Consider the following 18,846-nt stretch of genomic DNA (forward strand, 5'->3'; position numbering starts at 1 on the left):
AAAGTCAGCTTTATTGTCAATTTCTCCACATGCCAAAGACACACAAAGAAACCGAAATTTCGTTCCCCCCTATCCCACGGTGACAAGACATGGCTCACAACAGACAAACAAGTGAACAAGTACAACAAAAGCGTGCTGAATAAATAATGAATAAATAACACAACAGTAAATAAATAAATAAGAGGAGCAGAAAAAAAAGGAGCAAGTGCGCGGACAGCAGACATTCCCGAAAATAGCGCAACAGTGCCGCACGCTACGCAGAAGGGGGTAGCGAGTTCAGGGCCCTAACAGCCTGGAGAAAGAAGCTGTTGGCGAGTCTGGTGGTGCGGGAGCGCAGGCTCCTGTACCTCTTCCCAGAGGGCAGAAGGTCAAACAAAGAGTGAGCCGGGTGACTCACATCTCTGGCAATCGAGGTTGCCTTGCGGGCGAGATGGGAGGTGTAAATGTCCTTCAGGGAGGGGAGCGAAGCACCAATAATCTTACTAGCCGTATTCACTATGTGCTGCAGGGCCTTCAGGTTCTGTTCAGTGCAGTTACCACCCCAGACAGCGATGCAACTGGTGAGGACGCTCTCAATGGTGCCACGGTAGAATGTAGACAGGACTGCCTGAGGAGCACATGCACGCCCGAGCTTCCGCAGGAAGTACAGGCGGCGCTGAGCTTTCTTTGCCAGTGACGAGGTGTTTGCGGACCAGGAGAGGTCCTCACTGATGTGCACCCCCAGGAACTTGGTGTAGCTCACCCTCTCCACCACAGCACCGTCGATGATCAGCGGCAGGTGTGATGTGTGACCCTTCCGGAAGTCAACAATGATTTCCTTGGTCTTATTGACGTTCAGCAGGAGGTTGTTGTCCCTGCACCACGTGGTCAGAAGGTCAACTTCCGACCTGTACCGAGTCTCGTCGCCCTTCGTGATGAGACCCACCAGAGTCGTGTCGTCAGCAAACTTCACTATGCGGTTGTCGCTGTAGGTCGCAGAGCAGTCATGCGTCAGCAGGGTGAAGAGCAATGGACTGAGCACGCAGCCCTGGGGGGCCCCCGTGCTCAGCGTGATGCTGGCGGAGATTTTGTCGCCAACACGCACCACCTGAGGCTTCTGACAGAGGAAGTCCAGTAGCCAGTTGCAGAGGGAGGTACTGAGGCCCAGCTCGTCGAGTTTGGAGAAGAGTCGCTGCGGCACAATGGTGTTGAAGGCAGAGCTGAAGTCCACAAACAGCAAACCTCACATATGAGTCCTTTCTCTCCAGGTGGGTGAGGGCCGAGTGGAGGGCAGAGCAGATGGCATCCTCAGAGGACCGCTTGGCACGGTACGCAAACTGGAAAGGGTCAATGGTGGGGGGGGAGAACGGACTTGATGTGCTCCATGACCAGCCACTCAAAGCACTTCATGATGATGGGCGTCAGGGGTAGTCATTGAAGCAGGACGGTGCAGGTTTCTTCGGCACAGGAACGATGGTGGCAGCCTTGAAACACTAGGGGACGATGGCCTGCTGCAGGGAAACGTCAAAGATGTCCGTGAAGACATCCGACAGCTCCCCAGCGCAGTCCTTCAGCGCTCGACCCGGGATGTTGTCAGGGCCTGCCGCCTTACGGGTGTCAATAGCGGCAAGCGCCCTCCTCACACCGTCGGCAGAGAGGCGCAGGGGCTGCTCGTGTGGGGGGGGGAGTGGTCTTCAGCGGGCAAGTGCTGTTCTGGGCGTCGAAGCGAGCAAAGAAGCGGTTCAGATCGTTCAGCAGACGGACGTCGCCCTCACAGCTCCTCGGCGCGGGCTTGTAGTCCGTGATGGTCTGAATGCCCCGCCAAAGGCCACGTGCGTCCTTGCTGTCCTTGAAGTGGGTGGAGACCTTGCACGAGAACGCCTTCTTCGCTTCTTTGATGCCTCGTGACAGGCCGGCCCTCGCTGTACTCAAGCCAGCCTCATCCCCCGCTCTGAAAGCCTTGTCCCTGGCCCTCAACAGTCTGAGGACAGCCCCCGTCAGCCACGGCTTCCAGTTCGCGCGAGTGACGACGGATTTCGAGCAAGTCACATCATCGATGTACTTCGTGATGTAAGAGGTAACAGAGTCAGTATACTCCTCTATGTCCGTCCAATCGTTGTAGGTGGCTGCCTGCTTAAACAAGTCCCAGTCAGTGGTGTCGAAGCAGTCACGAAGTGCATCGGAGGCACCCTCAGGCCACACTCGAACCCGCCTCCGCACTGGCCTGGATGCCTTTACCAATTGTCTGTATGTTAAAAATAACATCAATATTTAGTAGATCCTCCTTTTGCAGAAATAACAGCCTCTAAACACTCCATTTACGGGTATTTAAGGTGGCCAGTTGCACGTTGTTCTCCTCTTTGCATCTTCTCTGAAGAGTGGCAACATGGGAGCCTCAAAACAACTGACAAATGACCTGAAAACAAAGATTGTTCATTGTCATAGTTTAGGGGAAGGATACAAAAAGCTAGCTCAGAGATTTCAGCTTTCAGTTTGCACTCTGAGGAACATAGTGAGGAAATGGAAGACCACAACAGGCACAGTTCTAGTTAAGGCCCAGAGTGGCAGGCCAAGAAAAATCTCATAAGCAGAGGCGAAGGATGGTGACAACAGTCAAAGTCAACCGACAGAGCAGCTCCAAAGACGTACAACATGATCTTCATGCAGATGGTGACACTGTGTATCGTTCAACTATTCAGTGCACTTTGTACAAGGGGATGCTGTATGGGAGAATATTGCGGCAGAAGCCTTTTCTGCGCACGTGCCACAAACAGAGTCGCTTCAGGTATGCTAAAGCACATTTGGACAACCCAGCTTCATTTTGCAATAAGGTGCTGTGGACTAATAAAACTCAAATGTAGTTGTTTGGACATAACAAGGGGCGGTATGCATGGAGGAAGAAGAGCACAGCATTCCATAACAATCACTTGCTACCCACAGTCAAATTTGGTGTTGGTTCCATCATGCTGTGGGGTTGTGTGGCCAGTGCAGGTTCTGGCAATCTTGTTAAAGTTGAAGGTCGCATAGATTCAAGTCAGTATCAGCAGATTCTTGCTAACAATGTTCAAGTATCAGTGACAAAGTAGAAGTTGCGCAGGGGCTGGATACTTCAACAAGACAATGACCCCAAACACAGCTCAAATTCTATTAAGGCTGCTAATCCAGAGTAACAATTACCATTGTACTTGTTACTGGAATGGCCATCTCAGTCCCCAGACCTGAATATTATTGAAAATCTGTGGTGTGATTTAAAGTGGGCTGTCCATGCTTGGAAACCATCAAACCTGACTGAACTGGAGATATTTTGTCGAGAAGAATGGTCAAAAATACCTTCAACCAGAATCCAGACTCTCATTGGAAGCTATAGAAAGTGTTTAGAGGCTGTTATTTCTGCAAAAGGAGAATCTACTAAATATTGATGTATTATTTTCTGTTGGGGTGCCCAAATTTATGCACCTGCCTACTTTTGTTGAGGTAATGATTGCACACTTTCTGTAAATCAAATAAACTTCATTTCACTTCTCAAATATCACTGTTTTTGTGTGCTATATGATATATTTAACTGAAATTGCTGATCCAAACAACCAATGATTTATAAAGGAAAATCTTGAAAATATTCAGGGGTGCCCAAATTTTGTATGCTATCATACTATATTATGCATATCATGCATAAAATCATTCCTTTTTACATTTTAATCATTCAGTTGTGGTTTATATAAAGTAGAACACCAATGATTTTGTCTGAATTCCTCATTATTATCGCGTCACAGGCCCTCTTTCAGCCCTGTTTTGAGTAGCGTCTGAGAGCTAGTTGTTTTGATGCAGTCTTTTTAAATGCAAATGAGATACCCCCAACACCCAGGCCACAGGGTGTGTGCCTCCACTCCGGTCGGACATAGGTATTTGTAGTTTGTTACCACAGGTACAGTTATCCTGCTGTGCACAAACTTTTTGATTTGATTAAATATGTAATCAGCAGAAGACTTGTCCATCCAACAGTACGTTAGAGTCGGAATCTGACCCAGAGCAAGAGGACAGTGAAGACAACAAACCTGCAGAACCACGACTTCAGATGAACATATAATGTGTTATCACTGTCCACTACACTGTTTACTCGCTGCAAGAAATAAAGATGTCAGACTTGCGAAACCATTTGGCCATACCCATTACCTTGTTTGTCAGTGCAGCTGCAAGGATTGAACGAATAAAAAAATATCCCCCAAACATATCATAAAAGGATCTCTGCACCACCTGGAGGGATTAGATTACATTTTTTCTACAATCCTGGAGACTCCAAGTCCACAATGAAATGTATAGACTAGCTAAAGTAGTGGATTTTGCACGATATGTCTCCTATTGTTCTTTGTTGCTGTTTTAGTAGTTTATTTGGGCTTTGCGCCTTTACCTTTGCGCTTTTATTTCTTAAATTCTAAACGTTTTCTGGTTCTTTGGGCAAACAAGTTAAGAAATAATACATTCACAAAAAATATGTGACCGCACGACACGTCACAAGTCATCATTCCAGTTATATACCGTCTTGGCTCGAATATAAGACGACCCTGATTATAAGACAACCCCCTCTTTTTCAAGACTCAAGTTTGAAAAAAAATACTTTTTGACTCAAGTTTGAAAAAATACTTTTTGAACACCAAATTTAATTTTTATACAGAAAATAATTACAATACATCTGAAAAAAATGATTATAACAATATATTCGAGAGAAAAAGCATGTTATTTTGCCTCATTCAAATCATGCAAAAACGGTCTATTACATCATAATATGTGAACATTTAAATATGTAAACTAAAGTGCAATAACATTTGTGAATAAATGGCTTCTGGTTTTTGAAATGTAAATAAACCAATCTAAAGTTTATTGAGATACTGTGACAAAACAACAAAATTGTAATAACTGCATTAACCATCAAAGTGAAGTCTAACTGTAACTGTAGTCTTGAAACAAATCTGAGGAATCTAAGGAAAAACATTGCAATAAAATAATGCAAACTGCTACCGCTATTGTTGGGGAGCCTGAGGACTGTATTGGGCAGGGGTGTCAAACATTTTTTTTTTTCGCGAGCCGCATTGTAGTCATAGCTTCTTTCAGAGGGCCATTATGACTGTCAACCCAAATAAATGTATGAGCACCTCATATTATATACAGTAAAAGCTACAAAACAAACTGACAAATAACTCGTTTTCAAATCGGACGAGTAAAAACTGGTCAAATATTTAAAAAAAACGATACTTTCAAAAGTGAAGACGATTTGCAATTCTAGTAATGACACGCGAATTTGATGCACAATTTGTCTTCGCGGGCCCCATAAAATGATGTGGCAGGCCGTATCTGGCCCCCGGGCCATGACTTTGACACATGTGGTATAGGGGGTTGGCTCGGATGGTTATGGTCTTTTCGTCCCCAGGTGTCAGTCAGAACACAGGAGGGAAGATGTGGTTCAGTTTTGATTGCTTTACTGAATTATTGGCAAAAAAGTAACAGGCACTGTGGCTCATAGGGGTATACAGGCAAACTGGCAAAAGGGTATTGTGTGAAGCATGTGAACGGTGTGTGTGGTTTGTGGGGTGTGTGTGTGGTTGTGCAACAGACAGAAATACAGGAGGGAAGATGTGGTTCAGTTTTGATTGCTTTACTGAATTATTGGCAAAAAAGTAACAGGCACTGTGGCTCATAGGGGTATACAGGCAAACTGGCAAAAGGGTATTGTGTGAAGCACGTGAACGGTGTGTGTGGTTTGTGGGGTGTGTGTGTGTGGTTGTGCAACAGACAGAAATACAGCACATCAACGCTCAACTTCTGATAACTAACTGCGTGTAACGGTTCCACTATACTAAATAACCATAAATGAAATACTCTTTACAACACACCAAACATAAGTCATCGAGACAACAAAATACATTTGCTGGCGACCTTTAGTTACCGTGCCGCTGCATAACGGCTACTCGTACGATGTGATGCAAACCGCAATCGGACAAACGGCACAACAGTGGACAGTAGTAACAATGAAATGTACTATATACTCACTTTGTGTCAAAGACGCACACGATCACAGCAACATACTCAGTCGATACCTGCAACCTTTAACTTACCACTGCGCACAAGCTCCAACAATCGTGATAAGCTGAGGTAACTCACGCGAGACGTAAGGCGCAGTGACGTAACTTCGCTTTAAAGCAGGGGTGTCCAAGTCCTGTCCTCAAGGGCCGCATTCCTCCATGTTTTCCAAGTTTCCCTCATTAAACACACCTGATTCAATGATCAGGCTCCTGCACAGGTGTGTTTAACGAGGGAAACTTGGAAAACATGTAGGAATGCGGCCTTCGAGGAATGGACTTGGACAACCCTGCTTTAAAGGTATCTGGCGCTATCTAGTGTTGTGAATGGTTATATTGTCTAGACCCCGAAAGTAAGACGACCCCCACTTTTTCAGTCTTATTTCAATGCCAAAAACATAGTCATATATTCGGACCAATACGGTAGTTTAACATTTATGATCATGGTTACTTTGCGAACATATTCACTCAAATGACGATTTTTTGCATCTATTTCTGCATAAGCACTGTTGAAATATGCTAATCTGCGTTTTCAGTCAAGCATGCTAGATCTTTTTGCCTCCAGCTAAACCATAGCCCCGAAATGACGCTACATATAAGGTGTTGTATATGAGAAAGTGTTCTCACTTTAGATTAAGGCAGTCCTTCTCAAATTGTGGGTCAGGGGGCACAGCGCATTACCAATGGGGGCACGTGTGACACCAGGGAACATGGATTTCTTTTGGCTGTACTGGATTTAAAGGGTAATTAGGCAATCAATGCATTAGGTGGGAGTGGTGGTATCACTGTAAGAGTGTGTGAAAGGAGTATTCACTCTACAGTGTAGAGCGCATGGAACATACGCATACACAGCACAGACAGAGCAGGCGATAAAAAGTCCAGTGGGACAACATGGAAAAAATATTCAACAGGGTTGAAAAGAACTGCGAATAGAGACGGAGATAAGAGAATTTAGAGTCACACTAAAGCTAAGACAAGGAAATATGACGAAGCGTATTTAGCGCTCGACTTCAGTGCGACTACGATGGGAGACGAGGAAAGACCGGTGTGTTTACTGTGCCTTACAATGTTGGCTGCGGACAGTATGAAGCCAAATAAATTAAGGCGGCACTTATAAAGTCTTTCCACCCCAATTATTATTCTGTAAAATGTAAATAAAAACAAAATACAATGATTTGAAAACCTATATCCAATTGAATACACTACAAAGACAAGATATTTAATGCTCAAACTCATAAACTTTATTTTATTTTTCAAATAATAATTAACTTGGAATTTCATCGCTGTAACACGTGCAGTAGAAGTTGAGAAAGGGCATGTTTACCATTTCGTTACATCACCTTTCCTTTTAATAACACTCAATAAACGTTTTGGAAGAGAGGAGACTTGACTGCAAGCGAGCCAGGGGAGAACCTGGACTCTTTTAATTCGAAGCCATGCTGTTGTAACGTGCAGAATGTGGCTTGGCATTATCTTGTTGAAATAAGCAGCGGCGTCCATGAAAAAGACATCGCTTGGATGGCAGCATATGTTGCTCAAAAATCTGTATGTACTTTTCAGCATTTATGTTGCCTTCAAAGAAATGTAAGTCACCCATGCCATGGGAACTAACGCACCCCCATACCATCACATCTCTTTGGTCCGGAGGACACGACGTCCAGTGTTTCCATAAACAATTTGAAAAGTGGACTTATCAGACCCCAAAACACTTTTCCATTGTGCATCAGTCCATTTTACATGAGCTCGGGCCCAGAGAACCCAGCAGCTTTCCTGGATGTTGTTCATAAACGGCTTTTGCTTTGCATGGTAGAGTTTTAACCCGCACTTACTGATGTAGTGACAAACTGTATTTACTTACAGTGGTTTTCTGAAGTTTTCCTGAGCCCATTTGGCGATATCCTTTACACCAGGGGTCACCAGCCTTTCTTAAACCGAGAGCTACTTCCTCGGTACTGATTGCAAAGGGCTAACAGTTTGACACACACTTCTGAAATAGCCAATTTGCTCAATTTGGCTTTCACTATGTGTTATTATTGACATGTGCAGTTCACATGTAAGTGCGATTTTAACAAGAATAGCAAAAATACAGTCAAACCTTGGTTTTTGACCACAATCTGTCCCAGAAGGCCGTTCGAGAAGCGAAATCAGTTGAATTCCGAATCTATTTTTCCCATTACTAATAATGAATTTTTTTTTTATCAGTTTCAAGACAAAAAAACCCCCTCCTTTTTTAAGCTTTTTTTCATTTGCGCATGTTTGTCCGATCGCGCAACTACAGCGCACCACCAAACGCGCAACCGTAGCGCGTCGCCCATCGCGCAACTGCACCCCGCTGGTCGCATTATTGTGACAGAGCTGTCGCTGAAATTTAGAGAATATTTCTAAAGTCCTGATGTACTTTCCAATATTTAAGTGGACCTAAGTGCGCAGGAGCTTAATTTTGTCCGATCGCGCAACTGCAGCACACCGTCGAACGCACAACTGTAGCGCTTTGCCGACCGCGCAACTGCACCGCACCGGTCACATTATTGTGACAGAGCCGTCGCTAAAATTTAGAAAATATTTTTAAAGTCCTGATGTACTTTCCCAAATTTAAGTGGACCTCTGTGCGCAGGGAGCTAAATTAGGTCCGATCGCGCAACCTGTCGCATTGCTTTAAGAGCGTCTTTGTATTTTAGGATGGCTTTACTGCTCCCACTTGCTTTCTTTGGAGGCATGATTAGGTGTTAATACAATCCTCAAAGCAAAGCAACGAAAATACAATAACAACGGAGTCAGTCGGCATCCGGGCCGCGCTGTCGGGTTTTCTCGGGTCCTCCTGGCTCATCTCGCGACGTTCGACCTCCGAATTTTGTTCGTCAACCGAAGCAAAAAATCTCGAATTTTTTGTTCGAATTCCGATTTGTTTGCGAACCAGGACATTTGAAAACCGAGGTTTGACTATAAAATAAATAGATACAGCTCACTGACAAGTGCCACTATTTGAGCTAATTTTAGAACAGTCCTGCAGGCGACTCATGCAGTCCACATGGGCGACCTGGTGTCCGCAGGCACCATGTTGGTGACCCCTGCTTTATACACTCGTGACACACTTTTTAAGGCAGTGCCGTCTGAGGGATCGAAGGTCACGGTCATTCAGTCTTGGTTTCCGCCCGTGGCACTTACGTGCAGTGATTTCACCAGATTCTCTGAACCTTTTGATATTATTGCTCTGAGAAATGTTGTTCTTAAACTGTTCAACGATTTGCTCACGCAAAGTGGTGAACCTCGCCCCATCCTTGCTTGTGAATGACTGAGCATTTTTGGTACCCTTTTATACCCAATCATGGTACCCACCTGTTCCCAATTAGCCTGTTCACATTTGGAATGTTCCAAATAGGTGTTTGATGAGGTTTTCTCAGCTTTCTCAGTATTTTTGCCACCGTTCCCAACATCTACTGGATGTGCTGCAGCCATGAAATTCCAAGTTAATTATTAATTGGCAAAAAACAATTAAATGTATCAGTTTGAACATTAAAGATGTTGTTTTTGTAGTGTATTCAATTGAATATGAGTTGAGAAGGATTTTCAAATCGTTATTTTTGGTTTTTATTTACATTTTACACAATTTCCCAACTTCAACCGAATTCGGTTTGAAGGTTAAAATATTTTATATGTTGTGCTCCTGAGTTAATATTGCTGATAACTTTGAATTGAATATTATTTATTGCTGTTATTTAATTTAATGTTATATATGTTTATTATTATTTTATTGTATCTTTTTCAGCATAAAATGGCAGTTGGTCAAGAATGTTTATAGTTTAAATAATTATAATTTAGTTTTAATTTCAGGCAAAGTGATGCACATTGAATCTGTTCTATTACAGACTAAAAAACAATGTTATTAATAAAGTTATTCTTTATTGTAAGTTGATCTTTCTTTTTTATTTATTTTGTTTTCTTTAATGTGAATAACATGGGGGGGCACGCGAAATGTTTTCTTCTCCCTATGGGGGCATCACAGAAAATGATTGAGAAGCACTGGATTAAGGGATGCAAAAAAAGCTGAGTAACTCATTTGAAAACATTAATGATCATTTGTAAAATTTCACAGTGAGTTACACATTTTGAAGTAAACTGTTGTATATGAGAAAGTGTTTAGATTAAGGGATGTAAAAAGCTTTGCAAATATCTAACAAACATCAACATCATTTTCTTCAAAATAATGTACAAACTATTTACAAATAATATTTTTAATGTTTTTCAAACATTAACAGAGTATGTCTTACTCATTTACAAACATGTATAAATGTGTTGTTAATAATCTGATCATTATTTAGTAAATCTACACAAATACTCTATAACGATCCCTTCTTAATTCATGTTACTCATGTTTTAATATTGATTAACAACTTACATATTATAATATTAGTAGACAATATCTTACTCACTTTCAAACTTTTGTAAATGTTACGTTCATCATCAGTTAATTGTTTATGAAGTTTTGTTAATGTTTCATAAGTATACATTACTAATGTTTTACTAATGATTAAAAACTTACATAATATATTAACAGACAATATCTTACTCATTTACAAACATTTGTAAATATTATGTTCATCAGTTTTTTGTTGTTCATGCAGTGTTGTTAATGCTTTATAAGCAGACATTATTATAAAGTGTTACCAGTAACTGCTACAAATGAAGCTTATTTACTCATTGTTAATGCAAAGTTCAGTCTAATTGAAAATCTTGTACAATGTTTCAAGGTTTACCATAACCCACTCCAAAGCTTTCTGGCCTTTTAAACTCACAAATATGTCTGTAGATATTCATATGATCCTTTCTCCATTGTGGCTTTTAACAAAAAAACATTCTTACTGCAGCAAACATGTCTCTGAAATAAACTTTATTACATGCTCTTGGCCCACAGGGTAGAAAACAAACATCACATATATTAAAATAAATAAAAAAAAGTATATTTCAAATGTTATGAGAGGCCCTCATGCCAGCGTCCTCTAATGGTGGATGTGTCATGATGCCAGAAACAGTATCATCAACAGCGTCAGAAAAGAAAATGACTAACGAGAATCTTAAATATGAATGTGATGCCGACTCGAGTGGACACTTTGACAACTCTGCCCTCGATGTTTCCATTATTTTTAGTCTCGCTCTTTGAGACCTGATGCTTTGAGACCTATGCCCTAGATTTTTCCATTATTATTGGTCTCGCTCTATATGAGTTTATTACAAATATATGTGATTCTCTTTTCAACTCTCAATATTAAAGGCCGTATTAAACATGGAAAAAATCAAAGTGGTTAACAACTGCCATCACCTTACCGTGGTGGAGGGGTTTGTCTGTCCCATTGAACTTCGTAGCTAAGTTGTCTGGAGCTTTATGTCCCTGGCAATGTCCCACTTGGAAAACTGGTCCTTGGTGAGGGACCAGACAAAGCACAGCTCACATACCCCTAACAAGGAGCAATATTATTTGACAACGCTATCTCTTGCCTGGACACAGGTTACCGAGGCTCCACTCTGGAGCCAGGCCTGTAAATGGGGCTCGCTGGCAAGCACCTGGTGGCCAGGCCCACACCCTTGGCTGGGCACAGCTCGAAAAGGCGTTAACTCCAATGGTGGGGGAAGATGCCAGTCCGACCTGGCAGACGTGTTGTGTTTGCTGGGAACTTCTGGCAGAATACCCTGTCAGAAAGTTACAACACCCACCTCCAGCAGATCTTTGCCCACGTCTCATTGTTCCATGCCTCCATTGTTGTGGTGGCGATCCTTGAACATGCTCGTGGACAAGCGATCTGAAGGAGTCCTGTTAGGCCTTTTTGGCTTGTGGGATAAAGCGGATGAATAGACTACAGAGGTAGCTGACAGATACCGGCTGGCCAAGCAGAATGCACCTTTGGCGGTGGGGGGTGGAAGAATTTTAACGAGGCCATGGAAAAAAAAAACTTACAGACAGCTTCAAGGAAGTTCTGGTCTACCATCCAGCATCTCAGGAGGGTAAAGCAGTGCTCCATTAACACTGAATATAGTAGAGATGGGGTGTTGCTGACCTTGACTCGGCATGTTGCGAGTCGGTGGCGAGAGGACCTCTTCACTGCCACCAACACACCTTCCCTAGAGGACGCAAAGGGTGTAGACGCTGAGGTGGGCTCTCCAATCTCCTGTGGGCTCTCCCTACCTGTGGTTAATCTCCTTTGTGGAAAAGCTCTGGGTGTGGATGAGATCCGCTGGGAGTTCCTAAAGGCTGTCGATGTTGTGGGGCTAGTTGACACACCATTACATCTTGTGGACATCGGGTTCAGATTGGCAGACCGTGGTAGTAGTCCCCCAGTGTAAGAATGGGGACTAAAGTGTGTGTTCCAACTACAAGGAATCACACTCAGCCTCTATTGAGAGGTGCTGGAGAGGTTTTTTCGGTTGGTCAAATCTCAAATTCAGGATGATCAATGTGGTGTTTGTAGCAACTATGGGAGGTTGCCCAACAAATCTACATTTGTTTTATAGATTTGGAGAAGGCGTTTGACTGTCCACCTCAGGGAGTTACATTGTGGTCCTTTGGGAGTACGGAGTACCGAACACCTTGATAAGGACAGCTTATCACTGTGTACCACTGTTGCCAGAGTTTGGTCAGAATTTCTAGGTGCCGCCATGGCATTTAAGGGTTCCGGTTTTGGTGGCCTCAGTATTGCATCTCTGCTATTTGTAGATGAATTGATACTTTTGGCTTCTTCAAGCTGAGATCTCCAACTGGAGAGGTTCACAGCCGACTGCAAAGCGGTAGGCACCTTCAAATCTGAGACCATGTTCCTCAGTTAGAAAAGGGTGTAATATCCTTTCCAGGTCAGGAATCACTCCTCGTGGAGGAGTGCAAGTATCTTGGGGTCTTGTTCATGAGTGATGGCAGGATGGACTTGAGATCAACAGGTGGATTGATGCCGCATCTGCTGTGATGTAGCCTCTATCTGTGTGTCGCGGTGAAGAATGATCTGGGTCAAAAGTCAAAGCTCTCAATTTACCAGTCAATCAACATTCTTTCCCTTACCTAAGGTCATGAGCTGTTGTTGGTGGGTGGGTGGTGTTGGACGGACGGACAGATGGACGGACGGAACAGATGGACGGGCGGGACAAACAAACAATAAAACATTGGCCATGTTTTTTAATGGATATTTGACAGCAAAACATGTTGATAGAATGTACCACTGTTTTTCTCAGTGTCTTTTTTTCATTCTGCTTTCAGGATCTCCATCGCTTCACTCATGTACCAACAGGTAAAAATATCTGTGAATGTACTATGCTTGACTTCTTTGGGATTAATGCAGCAACTTTCTGACAGAAACATATCTAATGTGGCACCCCACACCAGGGTACAAAATACAACAGTTCATCTTTCAGTAAATAAGGGTTCAAGGGTTTTCTTATTCAGCTCTTCATAAACTCTTCAGAGTTCTCAGGTTTAAAGATGTTTTAAAAAAGTGCTTGGTAAAAGCAGCAAATGAAATAATTCGGTAGTGAAGGGAAGAGATGCTTTGAGATGTTCCCAAAGTGAGAAAAAACAAGATGCTGACTAATGTTTTAAACTGTTTCTAACTAAACCTTGCTTTTGATAATGTAGCTAAAGGAGAAGTTAAATTAAAAAGAAACAACTGCAATAGGAGAAACACTCAATCATTGACAGATGATCAAACAGATGAAGCTAATACGTTTTTCATGTTCTTGCAAGCACAATCCTCGCAGGCACCACCCAAGCAACCTTACAAAAAAATAAAACTTCAAACCGATATTTAAAGTCCCAATGATCATCGTCACACACACATCTGGGTGTGGTGAAATTTGTCCTCTGCATTTAACCCATCCCCACGTGATTTTGATCCATCCCCTGGGGGAGAGGGGAGCAGTGAGCAGCAGCGGTGCCGCGCTCGGGAATCATTTGGTGATCTAACCCCCCAATTCCAACCCTTAATGCTGAGTGCCAAGCAGGGAGGCAATGGGTCCCATTTTTATAGTCTTTGTTATGACCCGGCCGGGGTTTGAACCCACAACCTTCCAGTCTCAGGGCGGACACTCTACTACTAGGCCACTGAGCTGGTACAATGTGTTAGTGTTTTAGTCAAGGGTGCACAAAAATGCAAAAATGGTATCGTTCTCAAATGAGCACCAAAGATTGTCGTGCTCATACCTTTTCCTGATCCACTGACCTCAAGGATTGCAGCACATATGGCAAAAGGAGGGCCTTTGGTCCATATCTGCCCCATCCACAGCCTCTGAAGCCTTAGGAATTCAAACTTAAAGATCTAGTATACATATCTTATATTTTGCGGAACACATTTGCACTGAAGCCTTACTGGTGGAACATAATATAATATGTATTGGTTCTCCTGGATTATTCAACGAGGTATGTGATTTTTTTTTCTTTCCTGATCTGCACAGAAAGCAAATATTGGAAATATCTGTGTTATAAATGTTATTCTGGCAACATGGCAACTTGTTTTTTTCCTTCTGACACCAAAATATAATATTATAACTGTATTCTGATAAGATTACACTTTTCCCTCAAGCATGCATTTCAGCAGGGCAATCAAACAAGAGCAGCGAGTTGACTTAAGTGATGCCAACTTAAAGGAAGGGTAATGCGAGCCATCATTGTCCCTTATGTAATAGAACTATGTTTAAAAATGATGTTAGTTCTACAATTCCTCCCAATGAAAAAACCCTGAAGAGATTTAACGGTATTTTCGAACAGAAGGTCGGTATACTTAGTGATGCCCACGTTTTGGGCTTGATTTGACACATCAGCCTGACTACATCACGGAAGAAAGAGATCACAATGTCTCCATTGGAAATCATTTTAAAAACTATCGCTTAAAATGTATGTAAACAGCTATCAATTGACACCAACATTTAAATGGACATTTTCACTTATGACTAGCCTCTCCTTGTCTGATTTGAGAAAAATTAGCAGCCTCTCTGCAGCTGAAGTTCCTTGTCACATCTGTCTATTACCTATCTATCACTTGTCACTAACATACACAAACACAACGCATTCCGAGAGGCTTTATGTAAGATAAATTGTTCACTCGTTGTTATAGTATATTCAATTGAAATTGATAAGGGATCATTTGACTTTCATTTCATCTGAAGTCCACACTGCCAATCCAATAAAGCAGGTGCTAATAACGACCACACTCAGCTGAAGGGTCGGCCTCCTTGATGTATGCCTCCAGACAGGGTCAAAGGTTGCAACAACCCTGCGTCGACGTCCAGAAGAGTTGTGTGCTGTCGTCAGCTGATGATGTTGTATCCTGTAGATGTGGTCGATCACCCATACTGGTGCACACACTCCTGTCCAGTTGGCGGGCAGCATCAGATAAACCTTGTGACCACAAAGCCACCAGCCATTCTGTATGAAGTAGGTCCCGTTTGATGGTGCAGCCTTTTTGGTCGGAGAGCCCTCACCACCTGAAATGGCTCTCTTATCCTGACACTCAACGGTGATGTCCAAAGCTCCCATCCAGTTTCTTCCTGGAGAGTAGTTGTCGTTAATGCATTCGTGGGTCTTGTTACCTTGGATGTAACATGTGTAGTTCACTCCACCTGGTCTCTCTGTGTAGGCCACTTGCGGCAATGTTTAACAGTCACATTGAGATTTGTCCAGAAAAGCTGATCACAGGTACAGTCTGCAAGTCCAGGGCGGGAAGGGTCAGCATCACTGACCAGTCCTCAAAGCTCTCATCACTGCTGACCATCTTTTTCCACGGTCAACATTGTCACTTGTACTGTTCAGATGACTCCATAGACCATAGCATGCTCCAACCACAACACAGCAGAGGATCCACCTGGCATGTGGAGCCCCGTTGCTACTAGGATGACATACCCTCACCTAGTAGAGTGGGGATCGTTTTTCGCTTAACCAACAATGAGACACCCCACCCTAAACGATGAGGCCCCTTTGTAGTCAGACTTCCCCACCACTCCGAAATGAGGGGTCCAGCACTCCCTGTAGCTTGCAGTGGCTGAGGTAATCCAGCTGGGCCGTTCAGCGATCTTCACTACGGTGGGGGTAGTCAGCAAGACTTGGAATGGTCCCTCCCACCGAGAGCTGGCCCAGTTCTTTCTTTTGATGACTTTGATGTAGACCCAGTCTCCTGGCTTGATGGGGTTGTCGACCTGTGAGAATGAAAGATCAGGCGGCAGTAAATTTGCATTTGACACATCTGTCAGTCTGAGCGTTCTGATCATGTAATCTGCCAAGGACTGTTCTTCATTTGCCTTTTGTAAATCTGCAGGGAACACAGGTAGTCTCTATGGCTTCCCGTGGATGATTTCAAAAGGTGTTAACCCTTCTGAAATGGGAGTGATTCTCATATAGAGCTTCACTAAGTCTAAGCACTTTGGCCAAGATCTGCCTGTTGTTTCCATGCATTCATTCAACCTGCTTTTGATAGTAGTGTTTGCACGTTCAACCAAGCCAGCGCTCGAAGGGTGCCAAGCGCAGTGGTTTTTTTAACGTTATCCCAATGTGTACAGCCATGTTCTTGACAACTTGGTTCACAAAGTGTGGACCATTGTCACTGTAAATGGTTTGGTGGATGCCATGAGTCGGTAATCATACCGACTCATAGCTTCCCCCATGAGGCAAAAGCCATCTGCAAAGCCATCAGGTTCGAGATGGCGGCGCGTGCACACGCAGCGGCCACTCTCTGTCCCGTTCGGTGTTTTGTGAGTGTTTACTGAGTGTTTGTCCGGCAGTTTTGTGTGTGTTCGTTTCGTGTGATACGTCGTGCTACTAGTGCGGCGGGCATGTTCTGCTCAACATCGGCGGAAGTGGGTTTTATGGCGTTCTGGACTTTGGTGCGGAGAGATTAAGGGCGCTCGGACTGCTTCGTCATGGAGCGACGCCGGACTGGCCTGCTCTTCCTCCCCCGGTTGGACTGCGTCGTGAGCTCGGACTGCTCCGTCCTGGAACATTGTTGGGATGCGTCGGCAGCGGGTCTGCGAGGCAGCGGAAGAGGGGCAAGCGCGAAGACGTCGGGCCAGGCTTGCGGCCAACCCAGCTCGCCCAGCCGTGCCTTCCATTCTCCTGGCGTACGTTCGTTCGCGGGACGACAAGATGGGTTGCGTTCGCCTGATAGGATCCACGAACCGGACAGTGCGTGCCTGCTGTGTGCTCGTGTTCGCAGTGGCCTGGTTGACTGTCATCTTTCCGGACTCTGCTGTGCATCGGGAGCGGCTAGCGTGCTATCAGTCTTATATGTTCATCTTCTTGTTTTATTTTTCCTGTGTTGTTTACTTGTATGTGCGTTGTGAACTCTGTCTTGTCACCCTGGGATAGTGAGAAACGTAATTTCGATCTCTTTGTGTGTCTTGACATGCGGAGGAATTGACAATAAAGGAGACTTTGACTTTGACTTTTTCCACCATTGGGGCATTGGTTTGCATGTCCATCAGTATAGTTTTATCTATGAGCTGTGTGTCCTCTGAATCTATTAAAAAAAAATCATGGCCATGTTTCCCTGCTGCTGCTTCTTTAGCAATTTTGTCTGCTAATCTGTTTCCACTTGAGACTTCATCTGTGCCTGTGGTGTGAGCAGCACATTTACACACAGCTAGTTTAGCAGGTAAAAGGATGGCCTGCAACAAGTCTTTTAACAAGGAGGCATGGGTAACCGGCTTACCGGTTGATGTTGTCATCCCTCTGCGCTCCCATTGTTTTGCAAAATAGAACAGAGTAGAAAACGCATACTGACTGTCTTTGTATACAGTGACTTCTTTATCTTCTGCCAATTGACAAGCTCTTGTTAGTGCAATTAGCTCAGCAGCCTGCACTGACCTGTTGTATGGAAGCTTCTCTGCTTCAACAATCTGGTTTGGCAATTTCACAATTGCATAACCACTTTGTTTCCTTTAGGATCCTTTGAACATGATACATCCACAAACCACTTTTCCCACTCGTCAAGTGTCACCTAAATCTTGTCTGGTCAGCTGTAGATGTTCTGTAGCATCTAAACAGTTATGTGGGGTTCCATCCCCCGGCAACAGGATCAATGTCGCTGGGTTAAGGACTGTGCACCTCTTTATCACAATTTGTGGTTGTGACAGAAGTGTAGCAGTGTAAGATAGGTGTCTGGCAGGTGACAAAAAGTTAATTTTGCTTTGCAGTAGCAACACATCTAGAGCATGCGGAACTAGCAGCTCCATTTTGTGGAAGAAGACCACATCTGCGGATAGTGTCACTGCAAGCGCTGCCGCGCATACTGCTTGAACACAGTCTGGCAAAGACAGAGCCACTGGATCCAGTTTTTTTGAATAAAATGCAATTGGTCTTAGTTTGTTGCCATGACCCTGCAGCAACACTGAGGTCATAAAACCATTCCTGCAGTCTGCTGTTTGCACAAAGGTTTTATTGTAGTCTGGCAAGATAAGAGTTGTGGTTTCTACCAGAGCCTGTTTCAGCACTACAAAAGCATCATCCGCTGCTGGTGTCCACATGATTTTTTCTGTTATTGTCATGGGAACTCCATGCACAATATCCAGCAGCGGTTGTGTTTTCTCCGCATAATGTGGGATCCATGCTCTGCAGTAATTGCAGAGCCCCAAAAATGACATCATTTGTTTTTTTGTTTCAGGTTTCGGTGCATCTGAAATAATCTGCTTTCTGGTACTTTGTATCTGTCTTCCAGAAGCCGACAAAGTGTGACCTAAATAGTTCACTTCCTGTCGGACCCATTGTAACTTATTTTTGTTCACTTTATTCCCTGTTTTGCAGAGATAGTGTAACAATGCTAAGGAGTCTGCCTTG

The 18,846-nt window shown here is 43.7% G+C and overlaps 1 protein-coding gene across 3 annotated transcripts in view; it reads left to right on the forward strand.

The window, feature by feature from the left end:
• galnt7 (UDP-N-acetyl-alpha-D-galactosamine: polypeptide N-acetylgalactosaminyltransferase 7) overlaps positions 1-18,846 on the forward strand; it is a 288,442-nt gene that overhangs the window by 248,340 nt on the left and 21,256 nt on the right. For 2 of the 3 annotated variants that reach the window (XM_088372321.1, XM_088372322.1), the window contains one exon: positions 13,288-13,318. The exons of the other annotated variant lie outside the window; for it this stretch is intronic. In XM_088372321.1, coding sequence (XP_088228447.1) covers positions 13,288-13,318 — 31 coding nt within the window. The remainder of the gene's footprint in view (positions 1-13,287; positions 13,319-18,846) is intronic. 3 annotated transcript variants of the gene reach the window in all.

The sequence above is a fragment of the Syngnathus floridae genome, chromosome 4 (genome assembly GCF_059516105.1).
Source record: "Syngnathus floridae isolate MCC-2025c chromosome 4, RoL_Sflo_1.0, whole genome shotgun sequence".
NCBI lineage: Eukaryota > Metazoa > Chordata > Actinopteri > Syngnathiformes > Syngnathidae > Syngnathus > Syngnathus floridae.